Source organism: Triticum aestivum, chromosome 2B (assembly GCF_018294505.1).
Source record: "Triticum aestivum cultivar Chinese Spring chromosome 2B, IWGSC CS RefSeq v2.1, whole genome shotgun sequence".
Classification (NCBI taxonomy): Eukaryota; Viridiplantae; Streptophyta; class Magnoliopsida; order Poales; family Poaceae; genus Triticum; species Triticum aestivum.
The window spans coordinates 777,055,194-777,082,976 of record NC_057798.1 but is presented as its reverse complement, the minus strand read 5'-3'; the positions used below and the strand labels follow the sequence as shown (position 1 = coordinate 777,082,976).

The following is a 27,783-nucleotide window of genomic DNA, read 5'->3' as shown; positions in this document are numbered from 1 at the left end:
GAAGAGTTGACGATGGATCATAGTAGCCAGGGACAGCCTATTGCAGTTACTCTCGCCACATCAACGACATCATCGGCCGAGGTGGAGGTGGGTACGGGGCATCGAAGAGTCAGTTTAGGAGCACGAGGAGGCATGAAAGCCGTGCGGAGTGACGCCACCGACCGCTCAACCACCAAGCTGACGACGGAGTTGTGGTTAGGATGCACCAAGATGATGCAGGCGAGGACAACGACGTCTCCATGAATGCAGGGAGGTGCGGCTAGGGGGAGGAGGTGCGCGGGGCAGGGAAAGGGAAGCTGATTTTTAGAGCACCTGCACCAGGCCCGCGTTATCCTAGCGGTTGAAGCGTTGTGTTGTACCTCGAGATGCCCGACGCAGAATACGGCTTTAGTGTACATATTACCATGGCAGATGGTTGTCACAGTCCACGGTAGGCTCTGACATGTGGTTGGGATGGTTAGGTGCACAGTGGTATTCCTTGCCTACCAGGGTTCAAGTTCTCATGCTCGCATTTATTCTGGATTTATTTTAGGATTCCCGACGATACCCTTTCAGTGGAAGGAGACATTCACCTCGACTACGAGGCGCATACGGTGACTTCGTAAAATCTAAAGATGAATGCCGGCTCAATCTCTCGTAGGTGCTCATAAGGGTACGGTATGCGTGTGTGCGTTCATAGAGATGAATGTATGCTCGTTTATATGAGCGCTTGCGTCTGTACTGTGTTCCAACAAAAGGCTATGCGTTTTTTTTGTCTTTCACCTCCCCCCTACAGCCCTGCGTACCGACGCGGACCCGTGAATCTCTACTCCTAATGAAGCAGTTGGTGAATCTCTACTCCTAATGGAGCAGTTGATGAATAGTCCGCGCGGTTTATTTTCGTCATTCTCCCACCACCGTTTTTTTGTCATCCTCCCACCTCTGCTTACTGGCTACCCTCCATCGAAATAAAGCGGTGCCAAAAAGAACCCTGGGATCGATCCCTCGTGCCCACAGCAGATCGATCTCCGCCGCCAACCAGACCTTCGCACGCCCGATCCACCCCTACGCCCCCTCCGCGGCCGATCAATCCCTGTGCCGCGGCCGATCGAAACCGCCGCCGTCGCGCTTGCAGGAGGCGGCTATCTGTTGTGGGATCGGGCGAGGATACGGGGCTCGATGCAGAACGGCGGCGGCTGGAGCTTGAAGGGGCCAGATCCGTGCGCGGCAGGGGCTGGGAGCCGATCCGGAGGTGGGCAGCGAAGCGGGGATCGCGGGTGACGACGAGGAAGGCTAGAGTGGCTTCCCGGGCGGATCCATGGCATCCGCGGCTCTTGGGAAGAAAGAAGACATGGAGGTGAGGGAGAGAAGGGAGAAAGGTGCCGGGCGACCTAGGCACGGGCTCGACGGAGCCGGGCGACTGCGGACGAGCGCGGGGAGACAGAGGGATCCGACGCGGCGACGCAGAGTCCTTAAATATTCAGACTCATCATATTCCGTTCTTCGTCCTGCAGGTGAAGGAGAAGAGGAAGGCAGCACGTCGCCAGCCGGTTGGGTGACACCAGCCAGGCCACGGCTGGAGCAGCACAGGTGGCGCAGCCACTTCGGCAAGTACAAATGAGGACTTGACCACCAGGTAATCCATCCCCTCCATCTGGTCCTCATTTGCCATGTTCTTCAGCTGCAGGAATCGCTCATTCTCCATGTTCCTGAGTCGCAGAAACTATTGGACAAATTGCTAATATGCTGTCAAATTGCATGGGCCTATCAGATTTTGTATTATATAGACGTTGTTATATGCTGTCAAATTCCATCAGTCTACATATGCCATGTGGAAAGTAAAGAAAATTCACATGTTGCAGGTTGCAAACAAGCAAACAGGACCTGTCATTTGCAGAATGAATCTAAATGTAAATAAGATTACTCTTCCAACCATCTTTCGAAGATAAAATCATACAGCGAATGAATCAGTTTAACTAATACAAGTATAGACAACATTCAGCTCTACAATTGATCATCTGCCTCCCATATTTACTATTCTGTTTCCAGCTCAATCAAGTCAGGGCTTCACTACAGGTCTACAACGTCATTTTTTCCTCACGTTCATAGCAAGCTTGCAAGTTCCTTCTATTCACAACAGTAGCTAGCACATGCACAAGTTTGTTTGCCACCGGAGATTCAAGCATGAATTTGAATATAGTTTCATGGTTTTTTTGCTCACAAGTTTTCTTATATTTACTTCTCTTTCTATGATATTGGAATTTATATGATTACTTAACTGTTCAAGGATATCTGTTTTGTCGTTATGTCACAGTAATGGAAAGGGTTATGCCCGGTTAAAAAAAAGGATATCTGTTTTGTTTATCGATTGGAAGTTTGAGTCCATGTGAACTGACACACTGTTTGGAACGAAAAAAAAGTTAGTACCGTAGAATGTGTCCTTCCCCATGGTGGTTCGCCTTTTCTTTCCCTAGCCTCGTCTATACTGCATTACTGCGGGAAAAGTCTAAAAAAAACCTTGAACTTATAGTCGAAAGCTAAATCAAACCCCGAACTTCTAATCCCTGAAATCAGCACACCGAACTCTGTGATCCCGGTCTATTTTGAACCTTAGCATGTTTTCAATGGGATTGTTGGCAGGTCTGGGCTGCAGCCCGATGTGACTGGGCCGGCCCACCAGGCGAAGCGTATTTTTCTTTTTCGTAAAAGGCGATTTAAAAATTTTAACCCAAAAAATGAGACTCAAGGAAATCGAACTTGGGTGCTGGTGCTTCACAACCCTCCCGCTAGCCAACCTAACTGACAACAATTAGTTGAAAACGAGAAGCACGAAACTATTTAATCACATACCACAACATGCTTTTTTTCAAAAAGTGTTCACACTTCAAAAAATGTTCAGGTTTAAAAAATAATCATTTCCAAAATTTCTTTGTGTTTGAAAAAAAGTTCATTCCAATTTTTTGACAATTTTCAAGAAAAAGTTTCAAAAGAAAATTAAAAAATGTTTTGAAACGTACACATTTTTATATAAAAATGGGAACAAATTTTAAAACCTCAAAAAAATCAAAGTGCGAGCACTTTCTATTTTGCTAAAAATGGGAACAAATTTCAAATATTTGTTTAGGTTTCAAACTTGTGCGCAATTTAAAATTTTGTTCAGCTTTAAAAAAATCAGTTTTTTCAAAAAATTCTTGCACTTTCAATTTTTTTGGTGATTTAAAAAGGGTTCATGTTTCCAAAATATGTTTGTGTTTTTTTTAAAGATCGCAATTCCAAAAATTCAAGAAAATGTTAGGATTTCAATTTTGTTTTGACAATTTTCAAGAAAATGTTTCATAAAATTTCCGAGATGTTTCCAAATCTCGAGACGCTGTTATATGTTAAACAGAGTCGCTCTTCTCTATCACATAAATAGCTTTCAGTGGGAGTGGCGAGCAATACGAGTATTTCCCCCCCAGGTCGCAAGTTCGATTCACTGTACCATCACTTTTTTTAGACATTTTGTAAGTCGCGCGTAACGGAGAAAAGGCCCAGTGGCCTTCTGTCACAGCCAAATCCCTGTCAGGTCCATGCTTCGCGCATTGTGGGCCGGCCCAGTCACGTCAGGTCGCAACCAAATCCCGGGTTTGAGCTGCCACATCAGCAATCCCTGTTTGGGAATGCGCTCAAGGTTTAAAATAGACCGGGATCGAAAAGTTCGGTGTGCTGATTTCAAGGATTAGAAGTTCAGGGTTTGATTTAGCTTTTGTCTATAAATTCAAGGTTTATTTTAGACCTTTTCCGCATTACTGCATACCCCATCAACTCTGACAACTGGGACCTTAGCCATGTCTATGTAGGTGGTGGTAGTATGGCAGCAGCAAGCGGAGAAATAGGTTTTATTATATTGTCTATCACAATAGTGTATTCAATGAGTTGTGTGTTGTACATATGTTTACGGCAATTTGGAAGGCCTACTAATTAAGAGCTTTATTATATTTCCAACTTTTAAGGAGTTTGTTATGCTTGACCAGATGCTCTCTTTATTCAGGTTTTTTTTATTTCTCACAATCATGGTCAGGCGCTATATGATATATGGCCTGGATATGCTGAAACTGAACATAAGAACAATACAAGTCCTGTCGTAAGCTACATTGCACATTCAATTGAATTTTACGACAGATATTTTTATCTTCCTCTCACCTATATGAAGATGAACTTGCTGATATTTTTCTGCCATCATAGGAGAGGAGATTTAATCTTTTTGGACATTGTTCATGCAGGAAACTAGGCAGTGCAGCGCGAGTGCCGCTGCCCTATGTGTGCCTGTGACCGAGCACTGCCCCGCCCAGCCGTGCATGCAGGATGGGAAGATGCAGCGCTTGCTGGAAAGCTGGTCAAGGAGGCCCCTGACTGTGAGTTTTAGCTGATTTATCTTGCACATCGCACTAATTGGTAGAAATAAATGGACTTGCAGAAATTTCCTATCATCGGTACGATATTTTCTGATTAAAATTAATGATGCTTTCCATATTGAGTTTGTATATTCGATCTCACCATTGTTTAGCTTCCTTTCCTGATGTTTGGACACAAGGAATGTGAGATAAAATTTATCTTCTTTAGTTTTTACATGAAAGTGCTCCATTTATATGTATTATTGTTGAGACATGGGAATCCTCAAGGTGGCAGGCTTGTTCTTATTGTTACTCATGCAACCAGTATGCTTTAGCTAGATTGTAATTTCAGCATCATTATTCTTTTTCTGGATTGTACTACTTTTCAGGTTTCACTGTCTGAATCTTCAGTATAAAACAAAGTCGACAATATATGCCATTTTAGGAGTATTGCCGCCAACACCATTTTTTGTTTTGTCCCAAAATTTTCCCAGCTTTCTTCTAGAGTTGAATGTGTTGGTTGGTAGTTTGCCCTCATAGAGTTTTCATAGCAACTGCTAGATTATATTGTTATCAAATTTGCAACTATTTATAACCGTAATAGTAAATTCCACCGAGAGGTTAGGCGAGCGGACTATCACTAGGTAACATATCTTCATTTTTCTCCCTCAAGTTTCATTGGATACTCTCAATTTAACTGAGATAATTTCATAAAACTACTAAAATTAGTGGGTCGGACCGCTCGAGTAAGATCGCTTCCACCCCATCACGTGTGCTTACTGCGAGCACCCCGACTTCATGCTTGGCAAATACTGCAGAATGTGTAGCAGAATCCCGGCTATCTTAGCAACTACCTCTCCGACGGTGCAGGTGCTCGGCCTCATTATGGTCAGGCACAACAAGTGGAGATGAGTGGGAGGAAGAAGAGTGGAAGGAGAAGAAGGGATTTGCACAGAGCAGAATTTCTTGTTTGGATGGGAGGTTGATGTAGTCTTGCATCGTTTTGAAATTCCTGTCTGACTATACATGTATACGCTCCTATATCCAGCGTCTCAAGGTCTCCCTAATCCTGTTGTTCTCCAACCCAGCTTTGACTATCATCCTGTTCCATCATTTATTTTTAGTATCTAGCCGGCGGCAGCTATTTGATCTTCGTCATAATCACATGTGACACATGTTGGTTTAGTCTATATTTATGTACATACCATCTACATCTCATGCCTGCAGAGATTGACATGTAGTGCTTTTAGATTTGGGCAGTGCAAATTCTTCACCTTATTTATACTGATTTTTGCATGAGTTATACAATCATGAGTTATTGATCCCGTGATCTTTTGGAGCCTGAGATTAAATAAGATATGAAATAATATATGCAAGTTATATTTGAAATAGTTTCCCACTGTATAAGCAGAATTAAAATTGATTAGTTTTGTTCGAAAAAAATATACTAGATGTTGCTATACCAACAATTATTATTATTTAGTCATCAAGATATATATGTTCTTTTTTACTTGCATCTTTACTTTGAATGTGTGTTGTATGGTGTGTGTATTCAGTGCCGACATCTTACCTTGCAGGTCTAAGACAAGATTGAACTCTTGAAATAAATACTCCCTCCGTCCCGAATTACTTGTCGCAGATATGTATGTATCTGGATGTATTTTAGTTCTAGATACATCCATTTCTGCGACGAGTAATTTGGGACGGAGGGAGTATTTTGTTTATATATATGCCTTTCCTAAAGATATCTCGGTCCTGCCCAGCTTGATCTAATTCAATTTAGACGAAGGACACCTTCAGGAATAAGACGATCTACTCAAAGGCTGGCTTGCTCCGCGGCCTCCACCTCGCCCACCTCATCCCGTAGCCATTGTCGTCCTCCACACGACCACACCAGCTTTCACGATTTGGGTCTGTGGCAGGCATAAACTATGAGAATTTGACTGGTCATTTTCATCGCAGGCGGCTACGGCGAGGACGTGTGGAAGGTAACAGCTCGGACTTGATGCCCTTTGCCTCCGTCATGGACACTGTCAATGGTGCGTAATCTCAAACCTCCTTTTGACGTATTTGTGCTCGTGAAACAAGTATTCGGCCTGGCCGATGGCAAAACGCAAACATGGCAAAGCTGGCTTGACTTGAGATGAATTGAATCTGGTACAGCATGGCTAGCCAACAGGTGGCTAGCAAAGCACGCACACACACTGGCATGTGTAACATATTTGTTGTTTGTACTTTTTCAACTCACAATGATTACAACGTGAGCTACATGCATTTATACTAACATAACATCATCTGCCTAAGTAGAGTTAGGATTTCTATACTACTTGGACAATCAATGAGATCTATAGGAAAGCGGAAGAGAGAACTAGCAAGCCGGTGATTTTACTGTTTTATCTAGATTCATTGTGCTAAATCAAGTAGTTCTAACCTAGCTGTTACAGGATTCACCGATTTAGTCCATGTTTTGCTTTTCCATTTTTAGTGAATGGGGTGGATTTTGAAATCCCATATTTCAGTTAGTTTTTGGTCGGTCAACTTGAGTAGTAGGGTCCGTTTGGATGGAAGCCAACGATAACCCTGCAAAAAAAATTTGGCGTTGACTGAGGACACATGCAAGCGTTTGGATGGCTGCCCAAAATTCTGATGTAGCCAATTTTTTGTTTAACACATTTAGTTTTTCCACAAACCACGGGGCGATTCAGCGGAGGCGAAACCTTCTGCTAAAAAGTTGGCACGCCTAGCGTTGGCAGGGCGGTTGCAGGCGCTAACCAAACAAGCCCGTATTCTCTCTTTTTTGTCTCAGTTGGTATTTCATATAGGCTACCTTGCTATGTTATATAAGATACTTCATATAGGAGGTCAAGCTTGAAAAAGGTAGAATTTTCAACAAGTCAAGAATCATGTTAACCAGGTTGTCATGATATTTCCGCTGCTTCAAAATGCTCCATGAGATGTTAGGTAACATGCCTCTGAATGTTGGTTTCTTTTTACAGAATTTTGACTGTTTATATAGACTTTGGTTCATTATGACAACGATAAAGATCACTTTGAGGCGCTCGCCGTGGCAGACGGGGATGGGGTGGCGCCGGGTACACTGCTTATATCATAAATGTTGTGACGGTTCCAAATGAGAACTGAACTTACTGCACTAATTTTCAGTTATATATCAAGTCGGCAAATGTTTGCGTGTTCTGTAAAATAGCATGGCAAATTTTAATCCAAATGTTGTCTGTCTTCAGTTATCTAAAAACTAGCATGGCCAGTTTGTACATGATACAATTTTTCAGCATGGCAAATTAGTTAATAAATTGTAAAAAAGATGGTACCAAATAAACTTGTATACGGTCATGTAGCATTCTAATTTTTCGTATAGCAACTAAGCCATCAGTATCCTTCCAATGGTTTACTAAATCGACATCCGTTACTGAATTTAGAGGTCAAGAAAGCATCAGGTTACCTGTGAAAACTCATGCAGGAAAGAGGCGTTACTGCTGCTCATCCCACACATCGTCTGCTGATGCACCTCCTTCCAGTGCGTTGTTCACTGCTACCTCTCCCGACGCATTGTCCGCTCCCTACTCCTCCCTCCAACAGGTCACCCAGAACCTCTGCTACACCTCCTGCATGGCATGCCGGTGCAAACCTCTGCTGCACTCCTTATTCCCTCACGATTGTTATTTGGATAGCAACAGTGGGTAAAGAGGGCCAACGCGAGCAAATGAAGCAGTAGGTGAACCGCTGCCTGCTCCACCTGTCCGACAGGGACATGGAGGTCATGGCCACCAGCGAGATGGACGCTATTGTGCACTGATGAGCTCCTAGTCTTCCTCGCCGCCGTCTTCAACACCGAGAGAGGGGAGAGGTTCCACCGGAAGACCGGGAGCTCATCAGCATTCAGCGCCATGGTCTTGCCGCGTTCTTCAACACCCGCCCTCACCACAGCGTCGCCACCGGGTCCCCCTCCCACCGCTCCCCGGATCTGGTTGCGATCCATTATCTGGCCGCTGCAGCTCGCCGGAGTATTAATCGGAATCGAGCTAAATTGGGGATCGTCGGGAGAGAGAAAGTGAGGGAGAGTGGGAAATGTGTGACCGCTTCGATGGGTGAGGGATAAAGGAAGTGATGGAAGTGGATCCTCTAACATCCTCAAGGGATGTCACGAAGCTACAGTAAAATGCATGTGTAAAATAAAGAAGGGATGTCAGGGTTACTGTAGCAACCACTATGCGGATTTACTGTAGCATATACAAAAGTAAATCAAAAATCATTTTATTGCCCCATAATTTTGTTTGTATGTAATTTTTGTAAATGTATAGAGTAGATTTGTAATTTACAATATAATTATAATTATTTTAGGCTTAATCATATGAATGTGAAGGAGGGATGTCACGGTTACTGTAGCTTACGTGACATCCCTTGAGGATGTTAGAGGATCCGGTTTCGGAAGTGATGGGTCGTGTTGTTGGATTCGGTCGGTCTTTGGAACGAATGACTCCTGCTGATGACGTGGCAATCCTTGTGTATCAGGAGTTATGATCCCACTAGATTGGTCTAGATAGGGAGAAGGTCGGGATTGACCGGGATCGATAAGTACGGAGTGCTAATTTTAGGGATTGAAAGTTCAGGATTTAATTCAAATTGGCTCTATGAGTTAAAGGTTTTGCTTTAGATTTTTCTCTAAACCAAATAGCACTACGATTTGTGCAAATCCGATGGTCATAAAAAATAGCCTGAAGCGAATTTAAAAATAGACGACTCAAAATTAGATAATTTGTTATTTTATACATGCGAAATTTGACATGTATTATCTTTATAAATATCACCACACAAAATTTAAAAGGCCCATGACAACGCACTAAGTTCTCTCCCTATACAGCGCCCTCGTCGTTCTTTGACTTGTCGCTCTTATGGATTGGGTGCAAGGATGCGATTCAATGGTGCCGGCGCTCGGCCCCCCGGGAACCTGTCCGGCGGACTGCGATAGGTACGTATTGATCGTTTTTTTGGTTTCCCCAATGCGATTCTGAATCCCCTTTTCATATGGATTCTGTGCCGGATCACAGATCCAACTCCGCCGCCGGCGATCCATTCTTCGTAGGCAGGCAGATCAATGGAGGGGGATATAACGTGGCAGTCAACCATCCCGGATATTGCGCATGTCCCGGACGAGACGACATACTCCAAGTAAGATTTTCTATTTTCGGTGTTTCGGATACAAATCAGTTGGATGTTAAATCGCAATATTAAGCTCGTGCATTTCCTCCTAAATATACTCACAATTGTTCAGTGCGCATAGGGGATTAAAAACGCCTCCGGCCCCAATGAGGGGCGCGAATACACGTGCATACGGCCCAGATTGTTGCCTGCCGATCCATGAGTCTGAAAACATTAGGGCATGTACAATGTGGGCGCTTACAACGGGCGCCAGGGTTAGATTCCCGTCAGATTTGATCAAATCCTTCCTATCCCAGGATTTGGGCTGGCATCGATGCCGAGCCAGTCGCCGAGCGCTTAGCCTATTTTTCTCACCCGAGACTTTTTCTCCATTCAGATCTGGCAGCGGGCGCTACCTAGAGCGCTACAAATTGGCAACTGCTCAACAAACTGAGCTGGTCGTTGTACTAAAAACCAGCTCTACTCAACTAACTTAGCTGATTTCGTTTTGCAGCCAGACAAATAATCCTTTTCTTTCCTCTTCACGCACAACAATAATTTACAATAAACTATAGAGCTTGTTTATCTATTATAAATCTGCATGAAACCTAAATACTTACAATAAAAATTGAATTGATACAAAATAAAGGTGTAAAAATGAAATGCTTGTGGTTGTCAAGCTGGTCCAACAGGGACAAAGATCCCAATCTCAAAACCTGAAAGCACGGTGAGATAAAGTTAGAAAAATATATGTCAAGTCACTTCAACCATTCTTTCAGTCATACACGGTTAAATCGGCCTAACTAAATCATGCATGCAGTAAAGCTATCTCGTTATATATAGTCCTAGTTGCAGGTTCCAGTTCCACGCCCATCCCAAAAATTTCTGCTCATACACTTGCACAATCCTACTCAAATCTGATACAAGTTTTTGTTCATACACATCACATCTTTCAATGGATATCGGCCATGCCAACATCGGAGACATACACTTGCAATGGTCCGAAGAGGATAATCTATGCCTGGTAAGTCATTTGTTTAATTATTAGTAGTTACTATATCATGAAAAGCTTGGCCTAACAACATTTTCTGAATTGAGTTGGTAAATGCTTGGTTAAATGTTCCCACTGATTTTGTTATTGGCAATGAAAACGCTGCACGGGATTACTGGAATCAAGTCGCTGAAGAATATAACGCAAATACCACCGATAACCGAAGAAGACAACCTATCCAAATCAAACGCCGTTGGGGTAAGATGAGCTCGGAAATTCTGCTATTCGATGGCATGTGGCGCGGGGTCGACGATGCATTCACAGCTACTGGACAATATAACCAGGACTTGGTTTCCAAATCTCTAGAGATGTATAGGTTAGAACAAAATCAATCATTCAAATTCCTCAACATGTGGATGTTCATACGGAACTATCCCCAGTGGAATGCAATGTACTGTCAAGTCAAAAAGCCATGATTTAGATAATAAATTGTTATTCTCATTCCAAGTTGTACTCCCCAAATTTGTTTTTAGGACTATGTAAAGTCAATTTGGAATATGCCAAAACTTTTCACCAAATATTATTCTCCTATGATAATTAAAAGTTCTTTCATACAAGTATTGTTCTATCCAGGAAGTGATGAGAAAATAGGCAGTTTTTCGATTAAATTAATCCATGAATAAATCATGAGCATGACATGGACAGCATTGATAACATACTGATTATGATCTAACAGAGCATGTACTACGCATATAGTAGAGACATCTACGCATACGGCTAGTACTGCTACAACAGAAAGAAACACGAGAGGGATAAGCGATGTATACCCTCCAATCGGCCACGCGGTGGCGGTGGCGGTGACAGCAGCCGCGGCATCCTCGGCGGCCTTCTTGTCGGCCTCGGCTTTCTCAGCGGCGGCACGGTCGGTGTCGGTCGACATGGTGATGATGAAGGTGATGCGGACGTAGATGAACAGAAGCGAGCAGTCGCGTAGTCGCTACCCAAAAACCTAATCGCCCCTCTCCCCGTACAGGATCCGGAGAGGCGTGGTTTCGGAGGCCTGCTCTCCCGTCAACCGTGTACGCGGTGAACGGGACGGAGTCGCCGGCGGCAGCAGCAGCAGAGGAACGACGTGGGCGTGGAGGCGGAGATGCGTTCTGTTTTATGACGGCTAGGGTTGGCAGCGCCCCACATATATATGTGCGGCCGCGCGTGGAGAGACGTGGGCTGAACCCACGTCCAAATCGGTAGCCCACGATCCGACGTCTTAGATCGTGGCCCCACCTGTCAAAGACTCTCCGTTCCTGACCGGCAAAAAGAAGCGCATAGGAGTGAGCTCGGCTCGGCTCAATCCCGCAACCCGCGGCGCGTCGTGACGAGGCGTGGCGTGGCGAGGCGAGCGGAGGAGGAGGAGTGTGCGAGGGCCTCATCTCTTCTCAAGCTCCAATAGCATGAGGGAGAGAGTCCCTTATAAACCACTCCAACTCTCCTTCCACTTCCAAGGTGGGACTAAACTTCCCACACACCTAGTGCCATATAACCCACATGGGCCCTTAGAGATTTTTCAGAAATTGCAATATGGGCCTAGAGCCCTTCTCAGATTTCAGCAATCCCCCACCAGATCTCGAGGGCCCATAGTGTCCTCTGTTCCAAATACTGTTTTGATATACTAGTGTTTCAGTGAAGACCTGTTAAGGTTGAGCTTCACCTAGAGCAAGTAGCTACATTCCTTCACAACTGAACAATGGACTATGCCTTGAATTGTCAGTTTGGCGTAAAGAAGTTTCACCACATGTCTTACTAGTACTGGGCTGCCGAAGGCTGACCCCTCGGGTGGAGCATATAAGTCACACTCCTGGCCTATTCATGAGTTTACTAGAGATCACCCCAATCTCATAGACTGTGACTAGCAGTCGGGCTCACATAGGTGTGTTCCTCTAAAGATCGCTCTGTAGGATAGCATCTTGCTTATACATATAAGCCTTGGAACACATTAAGACAATAGTCATCCTTCCGTACAATTTCCGAGAGTATTGCATCTCCAACGGAGTGGGTTAGTAAGTTACTCTCCTCAGTTCACCACTGGCTTGTTTCCCCAGGTCCTACTTCACGGGATCTCCGATCACATAGGTTGGGTTACCACCATGGTAACTCATGTGGGTCTCATACCCATCTCCCTCGATGCACTATCTATCACTACACGTGATAGCCCTTTCGTAAAGGGATCTGCCAGATTCTTAGCCGTATGGACATAGTCCAACGCTATCACTCCGGAGTTTCTTAATTTTCTGACAGCCTTTAATCTCATTCTTATGTGTTTGTTGGACTTCATGTTGTCCTTTGAACTCTTCACCTTGGTGATGACAGTCTGATTATCACAGTTCATAAGGATAGCCGGAACCGGTTTATCAACCAGTGGCAAGTCCATCAAAAGATCTCGAAGCCATCCTGCTTCAACACCAGAAGTGTCTAATGCTGTTAATTCTGCTTCCATTGTCGATCTCGTTAAGATCGTTTGCTTGCAAGACTTCCAAGAAACAGCGCCACCTCCAAGAGTAAACATATACCCAGTTGTGGCCTTCATCTCATCAGCATCAGAGATCCAATTCGCATCACTATACCCTTCAAGTACCGACGGGTCTCCGGTATAGTGAAGTCCATAATTCATAGTACCTTTGAGATAGCGCATAACTCTTTCTACAGCATGCCAATGTACATCACCCGGTTTGGAAACAAACCGGCTCAGTTTGCTCACAGCAAACGCGATGTCAGGCCTCGTTACGCTCGCTAGGTACATCAGTGAACCAATGATTTGAGAGTATCTCAATTGATCTTTAGCCATGCCTTTGGACTTTCGAATCAACACGCTAGGATCATATGGTGTTTGAGATGGTGTGCAGTCCGAATATCCAAAGCGACTCAACACCTTCTCAACATAATGGGATTGCAGAAGTGTGATCCCACCCTCATTATCTCTCAGTAGCTTGATATTCAAGATAACATCAGCCACACCAAGATCCTTCATCTCAAAGTTCTGAGACAGAAAGGACTTAACCTCCTCAATGACTTTGAGGTTGGTTCCGAATATCAGTATGTCATCAACATACAAGCACAGTATAACTCCTTCGCCCCCACCATGGCGATAGTATACACATTTGTCAGCTTCATTAACAACGAAGCCAACAGATGTCAGAGTTGTATTAAACTTATCATGCCATTGCTTAGGTGCTTGCTTTAGGCCATATAGAGATTTCAGCAACCTACACACCTTTCTTTCCTGACCATCTATCACAAAGCCATCTGGTTGTTGCATGTAGATTTCCTCATTTAGCTCTCCATTCAGAAAAGCCGTCTTGACATCCATTTGGTGGACGAGAAGACCATGTGAGGCCGCCAACGAGAGTAATACTCGAATGGTGGTCAGTCTAGCCACAGGTGAATAAGTATCGAAGAAATCTTCCTCTTCTTTCTGGTCATAGCCCTTGGCCACAAGTCTAGCCTTGTACTTTTCAATCGTACCATCGGGCCTAAGCTTTTTCTTGAACACCCACTTACATCCCAGTGGTTTGCAACCATAGGGACGGTCGGTGATCTCCCATGTCCCATTAGCCATGATGGAATCCATCTCGCTACGGACCGCATCCTTCCAGTAGTCAGCTTCTGGAGAGGCATACGCTTCTGAAATAGAAGTTGGAGTATCATCCACGAGGTACACGAAGAAATCATCACCAAAGGTCTTTGCAGTCCTTTGTCTCTTGCCCCTACCAAGGGTTTCCTCGTCATCCTCCTCAGGATTTTCATCATGTGTTTGTTCATAATATTCCATAGGGATGGCAGGTTCAGGAGTCTCCTCAGATTCCTGTCTAGAAGTGCTTTGCATATCTCTCATAGGAAAAATATCCTCGAAGAATGTAGCATCCTTAGACTCCATAATTGTACCGACCTTCTGGTCAGGTACCTCAGATTTCACTACTAGAAATCTATAGCCAACGCTGTTCTTAGCGTAGCCCAAATTAACGCAGTCCACAGTCTTGGGTCCAAGCTTACGCTTTTTGGGGATCGGCACGTTGACCTTCGCCAAACAGCCCCAAGTGCGCAGGTACGAGAGTGTCGTCCTTTTCTTTGCCCATTTCTCATAGGGAGTGATCTCATTATCCTTTGTCGGAACTTTATTCAGGACATGACATGCCGTCAATATAGCCTCCCCCCACCATGCCTTGGATAAACCCGATGTATCTAACATGGCGTTAACCAAATCAGTTAGAGTACGGTTTTTCCGCTCGGCAACCCCATTTGACTGGGGTGAATAGGGAGGCGTCCTCTCATGAATAATGCCATGTTCCGAACAGAAGGAGTCAAACTCACTCGAGAAGTACTCTCCACCACGGTCTGACCGGACTCGTTTAATTTTCTTTTCAAGTTGATTCTCAACTTCTGCCTTATAGATTTTAAAGTAGCGTAGAGCCTCATCCTTAGTATTTAACAGATAAACATAGCAATATCTAGTGGAATCATCTATCAATGTCATGAAGTATCTCTTTCCACCTTTAGTCAATACACCATTCATCTCACAAAGATCAGAATGTATGAGTTCTAATGGTGCCAGGTGTCTCTCCTCCGCGGCCTTATGAGGCTTGCGAGGTTGCTTAGCTTGCACACATGAAAGGCACTTAGAACCTTTGGCTAAAGTGAAACTCGGGATTAAATCCAACTTGGCTAGCCGCGTCATAACACCAAAACTTATGTGACAAAGACGTGAGTGCCAAACCTCAGATTCATTAATACTCGAATGAATATGGTTCACGACTTTATTACAGAAATCTGCGAGGGAAAGGCGGAACATCCCTCCGCTCTCATAACCTTTTCCAACAAATAGTCCATACTTAATAACAACTAATTTATTAGACTCGAATACCAACTTAAACCCTTCTCTACATAGAAGGGAGCCACTAACGAGGTTCTTCTTGATGGCGGGGACATGCTGCACGTTCTTCAGCTGCACGATCCTTCCCGAAGTAAACTTCAGATCGACCGTGCCAACACCATGAACAGAAGCACTCGCGCCATTCCCCATCAATACGGACCCGTGGCCTGTGACCTGGTAAGAAGAGAACAATGAAATGTCAGCACACACATGAACACCTGCACCTGTATCCACCCACCAATCGGTAGGCTGAAACACTGAAAAAACAGTAAATAAATTACCGTACCCAGATGCACCATTCTCATTGTTGCTCACAATCATGTTGACAGACTTGGAGTCCTGTCCTGACTTCTTAAACTTGTTTGGGCACTTGTTGCCCCAATGTTCAGCCGAACCACAAGTAAAGCAGCCCTCATCCTTCTTGTTCTTCTTGAAGGTCTTCTTACCCTTCTTCTTAAAGTCGGCAGTCTGTTGGACACCGTTCTTTCCCCTGGGCTTGTGGGAATTGGAGTTCTTCTGATGCACCATATTGGCCACAGAAGTTCCTTCGACCCCTTTTCCGTGCGAGTCCTTTGCCCTTGAGTTCTGCTCAACACTCAGATGGCCAATGACATCCTCCACAGAGAATTCACGCCTCTGATGTTTCAGAGTGGTGGCAAAGTTCCTCCAGGAATTGGGGAGCTTAGCGATTATGCAGCCCGCGACAAATTTGCCCGGTAACTCGCACTTAAGAAGCTCAAGCTCCTTAACAATGCATATTATCTCATGAGCCTGCTCCAATACAGGACGGTTTTCAACCATCTTGTAATCGTGGAACTGCTCTATAATATACATCTCGCTCCCTGCATCGGCAGCCCCGAACTTAGATTCGAGCGCCTCCCACAAGTCCTTGGCAGACCGCATATGTAAATATGCATCAACCAGCTTATCTCCAATCACGCTCAGAACTGCCCCGAGGAACACCACGGTGGCCTCCTTAAACGCCTTCTCCTGTTCAGGAGCGATCGTTCCTGTAGGAGTCACACCGGCGACCCAGAACACGTTCATGGCCGTGAGCCATAAGGTGGTTTTAGTCTGCCAACGCTTAAAGTACGTCCCCGTAAACGGGGACGGTTTCAGTGCAGCAGCAAAATCAGAATTCGAAAAACTCCTACAGATCTTAGGTTTTTGGATTGATGAGAAAATAGGCAGTTTTTCGATTAAATTAATCCATGAATAAATCATGAGCATGACATGGACAGCATTGATAACATACTGATTATGATCTAACAGAGCATGTACTACGCATATAGTAGAGACATCTACGCATACGGCTAGTACTGCTACAACAGAAAGAAACACGAGAGGGATAAGCGATGTATACCCTCCAATCGGCCACGCGGTGGCGGTGGCGGTGACAGCAGCCGCGGCATCCTCGGCGGCCTTCTTGTCGGCCTCGGCTTTCTCAGCGGCGGCACGGTCGGTGTCGGTCGACATGGTGATGATGAAGGTGATGCGGACGTAGATGAACAGAAGCGAGCAGTCGCGTAGTCGCTACCCAAAAACCTAATCGCCCCTCTCCCCGTACAGGATCCGGAGAGGCGTGGTTTCGGAGGCCTGCTCTCCCGTCAACCGTGTATGCGGTGAACGGGACGGAGTCGCCGGCGGCAGCAGCAGCAGAGGAACGACGTGGGCGTGGAGGCGGAGATGCGTTCTGTTTTGTGACGGCTAGGGTTGGCAGCGCCTCACATATATATGTGCGGCCGCGCGTGGAGAGACGTGGGCTGAACCCACATCCAAATCGGTAGCCCACGATCCGACGTCTCAGATCGTGGCCCCACCTGTCAAAGACTCTCCGTTCCTGACCGGCAAAAAGAAGCGCATAGGAGTGAGCTCGGCTCGGCTCAATCCCGCAACCCGCGGCGCGGCGAGGCGAGCGGAGGAGGAGGAGTGCGCGAGGGCCTCATCTCTTCTCAAGCTCCAATAGCATGAGGGAGAGAGTCCCTTATAAACCACTCCAACTCTCCTTCCACTTCCAAGGTGGGACTAAACTTCCCACACACCTAGTGCCATATAACCCACATGGGCCCTTAGAGATTTTTCAGAAATTGCAATATGGGCCTAGAGCCCTTCTCAGATTTCAGCAGGAAGAACATAGCGCCTACAGATCCCCATAGTTTCATGTGTGCATCTCAGCACCAACCAAATAATATTCAGCGATTAGTACAGCGAGGGGTACGGAGATTACCTCGATGCCGTACCTGATGGCAATGCCGGGTGAGCTTGGTCGTCCTGTACGCCTCGTGCTCGTGTGCCGCTGGCTCCTCCCACCTTCCAGTTCGCCAGCCTCACCGCGAGCTCCCCCGGCCTAGTCCCCATGCCGGAAGGCGCGGCTGCTGCCTGCTCTGCTCTACTGCTGCCTGCCCCCTCCTGTCCGTCAGCCTCGACGCGAGCTCGTCCGGCCTCGTCCCCATGCGGCGCGGCTGCTTCCTCCTGCGTGCACACGGTGTCCTCTTCCTATCCGTCAGCCTCGCCGCCAGCCCATCCGGCCTCGTCTCCATGGAGGAAGAGGCGGGCTGCTGCCTCCTCCGCCCGCGCGTCGCCGTTCGCCCTGGATGCCATCTAAGGGTGGGGGAGGTCGGCCTGCAGGTCTTGTCCCACTCGCTGGATCTGACGAGAGATGGTCTTGTGCAGAAGGGTGTGGAGAGTTCGAGAGGAGAGAGTTAGCTGAATGAGGACTGAGCTGAGTGGGTAGCAGGCTGGCAGAGCTGGTTCGTTCTTCGTTGTTCGGTCGGACGGTGGCGTCGACGCTTCGGTTTGTGCGTTGGAGGGACGGGCGCTTCACACGTTCGTCCGGAAGAAAAAAAAAAATCTGATAAGCGCTCGAACTAGCGCTCGTGCGTTGCAATCCCAATCGCTTACACCGGTGCTTCTCTCTAAATTAATTTTCTTTTAACGCAAGCGCCCAAATAAGCGCCCATGCATTGGAGATGCCCTTATACGTCGACACAAGGCACCATTTCCACAGCACTTGATTACTCGTATGAATCGACATGAAAAATTACCAGCGTTCAATAAGTTCGTCACAATAACGGATGTGAAGTTTCTGCACCCGGGTGAACAGTAAAATCGAAAAATATTTTAAAAATGTTCAAAAACCCTGAAATTTTTTATGACAAACTTAGACAAATTTTCTACGAGCTTGCAAAGATTCATATCGAAATCACATTTGAGGAAGCCGTGGCAAAAAAATTAAAAAAAGATCGATTCCCCAAATGCTACTTTCGAAAGCATTTTGGAGCACTAATTTTGTCTTTTTTGCCACGACTTACACAAATATGATTTCGAGATGAAAATTTGCAAGCTCTTAAAACATTTGTCAAAGTTTGTCATAAAAAAATCAGATTTTTTTGAACATTTTTTTAAAAAAAATCGATGTTACTGTTCATCCCGAGCTCAGATGAGCTCGGGTGTAGAAGGGCACTTTTGCACAATAATCCTGTTATCTACCCTATTCGTTCCACGGTAAGGGAGATTATTTTAATACGACGGTAGTGTTCGGATATGGCATGTTCGTGGTCGTGCTAATTTTATTACTCATCAACACTATACTGTTAGTAGAGATACCTTGCTAGAATGATCTGATTGCTTATCCAGGTTGCTAGTCTGGCCAGCAGAACAAATAGATCCAGGGCTAACCACCCTTCTGATGTGCGCCCAATGCCAAACTGCATCTCGACATCCAAATAGCCTGTTCGCATAGCTGAAATCACATATTTACCTATGCTGAATCCGTACAATGGCCGGCGGCGCGGCGCGCTAGATGTGCCCCGGCACTGGATTTTCCCGTGCGGCGAAACTCGTGCCATACCCTTGGCCCGGACGCGACGTGCCCTGCCCGCTGGATTTTCCCGGCGGCGAAACTCGTGACGTACCCTTGGCCCGGACCTGCGGCTGATTCCGCGCCTCCTCTTCTTGTACCAGCAACTCCCGCCTCCCGCTCAGATTTGGGTTCTCTCCATACTCGGCCTCAGATTAATCCCCCTCCCGCACCGCCCAACATGCTCCCAGAGATACAGGAGTGCCCGATAGTGTCTATCCTTATCTCGTTGTACAGTAGCCTAAGGTAGGAACTAGGGAGTAGGCGGATCACGACCGGGTACAACTACTAACACGAGCGATATAACCGTGAACTTATAATCTTACGGAAACGGCTTGCACAAATCCTGATGTATATGGACGTACATGATAAGCGGGCCGAGGTGCAGGTGCTCTCTTCTATGTTTTCGGTAGGGAGAGCGGTGGCTGGGCAACCCCATCGTGCAGCGGGAACGAGAGGAATCCAGACATCAAACCCGGATCTGCCGTCCAGAGCCGCCGCCAGACCATCATTGGGAAGAAGCGCCGCCAGACCAGCATTGGGAAGCAGCGTCCCAACCCGCCTTCTCTTCTCTCCGTCTCACCTTCTCTCTCATGCGTCCCTTCTTCCCAGGAGACCAAGCCGCCATGGCCATGGAGCATCGCCGCTGCCAGCCTTTGCGCCGCTGCGTTGGATCCCGATATGATCCGCCTCGCCCCGACGTCAGCCACTTCCCCGACAGCCCCCACCTCCCAGAGCCATTCCGCCGTCGCCCTGCATCATGTCCCGATCGGATCGGGAGCGCCGCCACTCGATCTGAAGCCAAACGTGCACAGAGGGTTGACGAAAAATAATATCAAACCTTTTTTCTTCACTCACAGAGGATTGCGGTTTAAATTAGCCAAAACATAGAGGCTTTTGTGTAAAATTAGCGACGACGGTGAACGGACAGAAACAATCCGTGCTTTATTAATAAGTAAAGATAAAGATAAAGACTAGCAAGCAACGCTCCTTACTAATTTTTTTCCTACTAAAGTGGTCCCATCCATGACTAAGATGGCAAAACTCAAATGCCACCTGTTGCAGTTTTCTCGCTCCTTGGAGCTGCAACTCTGTTGTACCTTGGCTTGTAAATACCAGACCACAACAACAACCCATAAGCAAGAACTTGCTTTTTGAGGAAGCAAATCAGCCTGTCGATTTTTATGAAACAAAATAAATCAAGGCATTCACCTGCTTCGTCAACTATGAAACGGAGATCGAGCTTCTGGGCCCAATCCGATCTATTGTATGGTGGATGTACCTTGATATATGCTCATGCACGTTCAAAAATGTCCTAGTGAGTGAAAGAGCGTACAATTGCCACTGCAACAGAAAGATTCTCAAGGGCCAATTTAAGAACAAAAAACATGATTTGCTTCTCAAATGAGTAGAGGCTACCCGATTAAGAACAATTACGACGGTGAACGGACAGAAACTACGATTTGCTTCTCAAATGAACGGACAAAAACAGTTACTCCCTCTGTCCGTTAATATAAGAACATTTTTCAACCTAAAACAGCTTGAAAATGTTCTTATATTATGAGACGGAGGGAGTAGAACTAGAGACAATACTACCAATATTCATTTTTTATTCAGATAAAGAAATATGCACAGTTGGTCTCGATGTTAATGGGATATGACAACCTTGATCTCAAATTGTTGTCCGGTGACCAGCGACAGCCCACTGACGCTGAACACTCCATTCGTCCGGGAATTTGGTGCGGGCTTCCTTGAGGTCATCGCTGTTCACATGGACGGCTCGATCGGGAAGAGAAGCGGCTGATCAGGGAAGGTAGTAGCGGAAGAGGAGCAGCACAGCGGATCAGGAGGGTGACTTGCGGCAACTAAAATAATCCCTAACCAGGGCTCGTGATACCATGCTGATGTTAGGAGAAAAGCAATTTGTATTTTTAGGAGGCCAAAGATAAAATATATACATGTACAAGAGAATGCCAAAAAGCTAGAAGGCAAAAGGCCAAGGAACTACAACTCTGTTGTACTTTGGCTTGTAAATATCGGATCACATCGACAACCAATAAGTAAGATTGTAAGAACTTGATTTTTGTGAAACAAACAAATCAAGGTATTGACCAGTTTGCGAATCAATCTGTGATTGAATAATTAGGAGGACAGTCGTATCCCTAGCCCACTAGGTTTCAAATCCTTATGCTCGCATTATTTCCTTGATTTATTTCAGGACTTTCGTCGATGTGCGTTCACTGCGACTCCTGGGATGAGGCGTTCCCATCGACTATGAAGTCGTGTTGGAGTGTGCGTTTATAAAGGTGAGTGTATGGGCGTTTACATAAACGTCTGTGTTTGTACTGTATTAAAACAATATTGAGCTGTTTGAGGAAGTAAATCTATTGTACGAGTGAAATAACGTACCATTCCCTCTCCATCAGAAAGATGGTCAAGGAGCAACTTCAGACTCGTAACCGGATTAGCCTTGTACGTCCGGCTGTTTTCCTCTCGTACCTGGCGGCTGTAACCCTAGCCGCCGCCAGAGGCCGATCTTCCAACACCGTTCTCCGGCGGCTCCCCTCCGCCGGCGACCTCGGTCGTCGGTGGTGAGGGGGGTCGCCGGATCTAGGGGTGGGCAAATAAACCGAGGACCGAAAACCGACACCGAATAGACCGACACCGAAGCCGAATAGATCGAAGACCGAAAATTCGGTCATCTGTACGGTCCCGAGGTGTGAAAAACCGAAATTAGTTCGGTGGTCTCGGTTTCCACACAGGATTGACCGAACTGACCGTATACACCGAAATGCTCTGCATTGGCCCAAATAGACTAGCAAAGCCCAGCAACCCATGTGACCCAATTAAATACACAGCCCATCCTTGCTGTACAAAAGCAACAGCAAGGAAAACTTCTGGTCCCCCATTCCTAACCTAGCCGCCACAGGTATTTCTCTCCTTCAGTCTTGGTCTCATCCCTGGCCGACAGTGGAACGCGGCAGCCAAGGCCGGCAGTGGAGGCGGCGCGGCCGCCCGGCAGCCAGCGCCAGCAGTGGAGGCGGCCCGGCCGTCTGGCAACCAGCGCCCAACACGTGAACGCCTTATGTCTTCCCTTCCTTAGTGTCTCATGTGTCTGCGTTGACTACATCTTGTCTTACTAATCTCCTTAACCATCCCGTTGGGATTATCTTTTGGTGGATTCACGTCCTCATCAGGACATACGAGAAGTTCTAGCCTATCCGATCTATTTTTGCTTCCCATCTTTCTTCCACAGCTCAGATTTTCAGAGAAACGTTTGCAGTTTTCCTTGCTGTCAAGCAAGATCGGTTTCATTCAGAGTTAAACCGAGGACCGAGCCGATTTTTCGGTTCACCGAAGCCTCGGTTAGGAGTTCCTCGACTGACCGACCGGTCATGTTTTTTTGAAAACCGAATTTCTCAATAACCCGAGAAACCGAACCGATCGGTTCGGTTGGACCGAATGCCCAGGCCTAGCCGGATCCACGCGTGTGGATCCTTTTTACTCATCCGTAGTCTAGGTTTTTAGGTTGTTCATCGTCTTTGCTTCGGCGGCGACGATGACGACGCTGAATAAATATTCTTCGGATACTTTCCTGACGAGGCCATCGGTCCTATTGTTGGGGATGGATTTGGAAATCAGTCTGTTCAAGCAAGGATGGCGTGGCGGACGGCGGCATCCTCGTGGTGGACCTGTGTCCTCGGGCTCCGTCGTCGCGACGACGTTTGCTCTAGCGTTGGCGTGGAGCTTGGGAGGTAGTCCAGGAGCGGATGCAGATTGTGGTCTACATCGACGACATCTGGAAGACAGAACGTGTGCTGGGTTCGTGGTTCGTGGATGGCAGGTATGGTTTCCTCTTTCGGCGTCTTAGTCGTGGTGCAGTGCCAGATCTGGAGTTCGATGGCGTGTCCGGGATGTTGCCCCGGTCTGATTCGTTCAACGACAATGGCTTCACTTTTGGTGAGCTACCTTGGAGGTCCACAAAGCTGCATATCAGCGATGGAGCCGCGTCGAGCTCAGGTGAGGAGGTGATCCGCCATTTTTTTCTTCGGTGCCTGCTGTGGTGGTGCCGGAGGCAGGTGTCGGGCGTTAGTGTCAAGCTCAAAAATGTTCTGCTATCTTTTCAGTTTTGTCATGTCGGTTCTTACGTGACTTGTACTTTGTTCTTTATGATATGAATGAGACACGTATTACCATGTAAAAAAAGCAATTTCAGATCAAATCACGAAACAAAACACGATTTCCTTTTCTTAAATGAGCCAAAAGCTGCTTTGGTACCGAATGGCCAATTATTAAGGCCCTTCCCAGTGCTCCACGGTGTACAGGTGCTAAGGGTGCCACATAGGCAAGAAAATGATGTGGCAAAGCAATTAATGAGGAGAGACAGCATTATGGTGACCCCAAGAGGAAACGGTGCTAAGCGTGTGAACCTATGCAAAATGACTATCAACCAATGAATGATGGAGTTTAATTGTTAAACAATTCAACGAGGGAGGCTTAGCTACAAAAGCTAAATACCAATGCACTGGGAAGACCAGTTGCTAAGGTTTTAAATGTGCTTAGCACCTCACATAAGCACCTATGTATTGGAAGTAGCCTAAGAACTATGCATGAGAATTGGTAGACGATACTACCAATTTTCATTGTTTATTCAGATAAAGAACTTGCACAAATGTCTCGATGTTAGTGAGACGTGACGACCTTTACCTCGAACTGCTGTCCGATGACCAGCGACAACCCACTGACGCTGAATACTCCGTTCGTCCGGGACTTGGTGCCGGCTGCCTTGAGCTCAGCACCGTTCACATAGACGGTGAACCCCTTTGGTGGCGACCGGAGCCCCATGAAGGCCACCTTGCCGATGACCAGAGTCCGGCTCGGCGCGTACGAGTTCTGCACCACATGCGAACTCACCGTGGTCGTGATGATGCCCTTGCTATCCTCCGTGTTGCAGCTAAACCTCACCAGCGTCCAGTTGCCTCCCACCCCTCCCATCTCCGGCGACTCGCCGTCATCCAAGAACAGCTCCCCGCTGGCAGTGCCATTCTCCGCGAGCGCCACAAGGAGGTGGAACTCGCTTTGTCGTGCGGCGGACGTGGTAAGGCCCGGCTGCTGCAGTGGTAGTATGTTGCCACCGGCCAGGTGCACGTTTGCCGAGTCCGCTGGCGCTGGGAGCGTCACTCGCTTGCCGGTCTGCAAGGTGATGGCGGGGGAGCGTCCGTGAAGACTAAACCACCGGCCCGCCGGGAAATAGGCGTCCACGGTGGTGGTGCCTGGATCTAACACCGGAGAGACAAGCACGCCACGGCCAAGCAGGAACTGCCTATCCACGCCGTAGGTGTTGGCATCCTGAGGATAGGAGAAGAAGAGCGGGCGCGCTATGGGTGACCCCGTTGTGTGGGCCTCATACATGAGCGTGTAGATGTAGGGGAGCAGCCGGTACCGCATCCCCAACGCCTTCCTCGCCGACTGTGCCGTCGACTCCCACACGTAGAGCTCTCGCCGGGCGGTTGTCTTCTCTGCATGCGCCCTGGCAAACGGGTAGAATGCACCAAGCTGTATCCAGCGGCTGCAAAGCTCCTGGGTCGTGTTGCCGGTGAAGCCGCAGATGTCGGCGCCCATCATGGGGATGCCGAAGAGTCCAAAGTTGAGAATGGTGTTGATGGACTGCGCAAGCTGCTCCCACCGCCCATCATTGTCGCCAGTCCAGTGAGCGGTGTAGCGACCCGAGCTGACGAACGTGGCGCGACTGAGCACGAAGGGGCGGCGCGCTGTGTCCTTGAGAAGAGCATCATGCGTGGCCCGCGACTCGAGGAGGCCGTAGAGGTTGTGCGCATCATACTCCGACACACCGTTGAAGTGCACCGTGGAGACCGGCACGGTCTTGTTATTAAGGTTACGGTGAATGCCGGTGTTGTTGATGCGGTAGGGCGAGTCGTCGTACTCGTTGAGCGGCTCCCAGTCCTTGAAGTTGGAGGGCTCGTTCATGTCGCACCACAGCCCGTCGGCGGGAATGGTTCGACGGAAGTCCGAGATCTTCCGGGCCCAGTACTCAGCAGCGTTTGGGCTCATGAAGTCCGGGTAATAGACCTCGCCTGGCCACACCCGGCCGACATAGTTGGTGCCATTTCGCTGGAGGAACAGACCCACGGACTCATTTTGCGGAGGTGCTGCTTCTTTTTTGATCGCCGGGTCTATGATGACCACGTATTTCTGGCTGTTATTGTGCAGCCGGTCCACAAACGGCCGGAGCAAATTGGCTGGGAAGTTGATCGGATCCAGCGTGAAATCCTGGCCGCCGTCCATGTAGTCGATGTCCGACCAAATCGACTCTAATGGAATCTTGGCCTTGGCATAGCCCGCGACTACGCCCTCCAGGTCAGCCACATTCTTGTAGCCATACCTGCACTGGTGGAACCCTGCATTGCAAGAAATAGCGGATCAGGTGAGTACCAAGGTTTTGATTTTCATTCGTGAAAATTTTCGCCCGAGGCCGAGGTGGCCGAATTTCGGCCATTTTTAAAAAATTTGGCCGAAATTTGACCAAAATCTATTTTTTCGTTGGAAGATATTTTTCTCCTCAGGCCGAGATGGCCGAAATCCGTTCCTTTCGGCCGAAATTCAAACCACAGGTGAGTACAACAAAATTATATAAGCATGCACGGAACTAGCAAGACGGTTGAGTACACGTACCAAATGACCAGTATGGCATGGGGGCAGGGCGGCCGATGAGCTGGGTGTACTGGTCGACGACGGCGAGCGGGGAGGGCCCGGCGAAGAAGTAGAAGTCGAGCACACCGCCGATCACCTTGTAGGTGATGTAGGACCCGCCATACTTTATGTCCATCCCGTTGGTGTTGAGGAGCACAACGCCGTGCGCAGCGCCGCCGGGTCGCACATCCATGTAGAATGGGTGTGAGCTGTAGAGGTTGATGTCCAGTATGTCGGCCCTCCCGACGTCCTCGTTCCAGATCGTGAACGTGTCGTTCTGTTGGAGCCGGAATCTCCGTTTTGTCCGCTCGCCCAGTCCGTACAAAGATGCCCCCCTGGCTGGCAGCGCCGACGTCACCTCCAAGTACCTGCATTATAGTTAGTTCAACATGCCCATCAGTACTTGGCTACTTACGGATCAACTAGCTACGCCGGGTGTCTTGTACTATCATGTATTACATACCGGTTCTTGAAGACGAGTGTGGCGGAGGTGTCGAAGAGGACGTCGCCGGTGGAGCGGCGGGAGATGGTGAAGCGGAACGGGGCGGTGTGGATGGTGAAGGTCAGGTCTGAAGACGCGCTGGACATGGTGCTGTTGCCGGGTAAGGAAGCATTGCTCAAGCCCGAGGAATGTAGCAATACATCCTCCGGCGCCAGCGCTGGGCGCGGGATAACGTCCTGGGGGACCTCCCATCGCGAATGGTCGGCATCGGTAATGTGCACGTGGAGCCGGTTGTCCGTCTCTAGGCTACCGTCAAAACTAAAACAGTGAGGAATTTGTACCTCTTTTGAAAGAAAAAACCCAACTCAAGATCAAACACGCTTACCTTGCAGTCAGATTGAGCCGCTTGACATCAGGCCCGAACTCCGCCGTCCCGCCTACAAGTTTCAGCTTGGCTGACAGCACATTCCCTGACCCGGCGACCGACTCGACTTCGTAGTTGGCGCCACAACGATGGAGGAGGCAGATGAGGATGGCGAGGAGTGTGAAAAGATCAGCAAATGACGAGATAATCGTCATCAGATGATATGATGGGTGCAACACAAGTGAGTGCCATCAGCTATTGCAGTACGTAGCTTTATATAGACTTGTCATCATCTTCAATGTTAAGAAAGTTCCAAATGTGTGCCTAAAATTATAAAAGGAAGTTAAGACTTATCGCCGTCCGCAATCTGGCATCCATGCACGTCGTCGCCGTCCGCAATCACGCCATGATCTGGCCTCCGTTCACGTCATCGCCGCCCGCAATCCACGCCATGATCTTCTGCCTTAATTAGGCACTTCCTAAAAAATCTCACGTTAATTACAGAAAATCTGAAAATAGAGGCCATTGATTTGGTGGGTCCGAATTATAAAAATCTAACGTTGAAATTCTCATGTTAATGAGAGAATATTAGAAAATAAAGGCCATTGATTTGGTGGGTCTGATTTTAATGATTTAGATCTAACCTAGAATTATAATGGTTGAGATCTAATCGGAGTCAATCTTATAATCAGATAAAAGAAGTAGACCCTGATTTTTAAGGTTAGAAATATTACGATTCAGATATCTCTAATTATGCTTGAGATCTAATCAGAGAAAGTTTTGATTCAATCTTATAATCAGATAAAAGAAGTAGACCCTGGTTTTTAAGGTCAGAAATATTACGATTCAGATCTCTCTAATTATGAGGATTGGTTGAGATCCATCCCACGTGACCTAAACATAACCCCAGTCCCCACGTACAGCTTCCTCGAATCTTCCCATAATGCTTCTTGATTAGCTAGAAATCCATCCATAATTGTCCA

The 27,783-nt window shown here is 47.2% G+C and overlaps 1 protein-coding gene and 1 long non-coding RNA gene across 5 annotated transcripts; one reads left to right on the top strand and one right to left on the bottom strand.

Moving 5' to 3' along the window:
• The first annotated feature begins 904 nt into the window (after nucleotides 1-904).
• LOC123047333 (uncharacterized) lies at nucleotides 905-11,131 on the top strand. Of its 4 annotated transcripts, XR_006422945.1 has the most exons (6): nucleotides 905-1,336; nucleotides 1,494-1,615; nucleotides 4,242-4,373; nucleotides 6,315-6,391; nucleotides 9,232-9,339; nucleotides 9,419-11,131. It is a non-coding gene; the product is annotated as an uncharacterized lncRNA (long non-coding RNA). The 4 variants fall into 4 exon arrangements; XR_006422942.1 differs by having other exon boundaries at nucleotides 4,242-6,391; XR_006422944.1 differs by lacking the exons at nucleotides 9,232-9,339; nucleotides 9,419-11,131 and adding an exon at nucleotides 7,831-9,225 and having other exon boundaries at nucleotides 4,242-6,391.
• Nucleotides 11,132-23,837: 12,706 nt separating this feature from the next.
• Nucleotides 23,838-27,484, bottom strand: LOC123042672 (probable alpha-glucosidase Os06g0675700). Its single transcript, XM_044465078.1, has 4 exons — nucleotides 26,822-27,484; nucleotides 26,458-26,742; nucleotides 25,977-26,362; nucleotides 23,838-25,702 (listed from the first exon to the last, which is right to left on the bottom strand). The coding sequence occupies exons 1-4, from the start codon at nucleotides 27,013-27,015 to the stop codon at nucleotides 23,967-23,969; spliced, it is 2,601 nt and encodes an 866-aa protein (XP_044321013.1). The 5' UTR covers nucleotides 27,016-27,484; the 3' UTR covers nucleotides 23,838-23,966.
• Nucleotides 27,485-27,783: the final 299 nt, after the last annotated feature.

What these genes read in the sequence shown, in the direction of transcription:
- LOC123042672 (XM_044465078.1), bottom strand. Translation starts at nt 27,015, where the DNA reads ATGACGATTATCTCGTCATTTGCTGATCTTTTCACACTCCTCGCCATC. An exon ending in CGGCTCAATCTGACTGCAAG is followed by an intron (nt 26,743 to 26,821) that starts GTAAGCGTGTTT and finishes TTTTGACGGTAG; the next exon opens with CCTAGAGACGGACAACCGGC. An exon ending in ACACTCGTCTTCAAGAACCG is followed by an intron (nt 26,363 to 26,457) that starts GTATGTAATACA and finishes ACTATAATGCAG; the next exon opens with GTACTTGGAGGTGACGTCGG.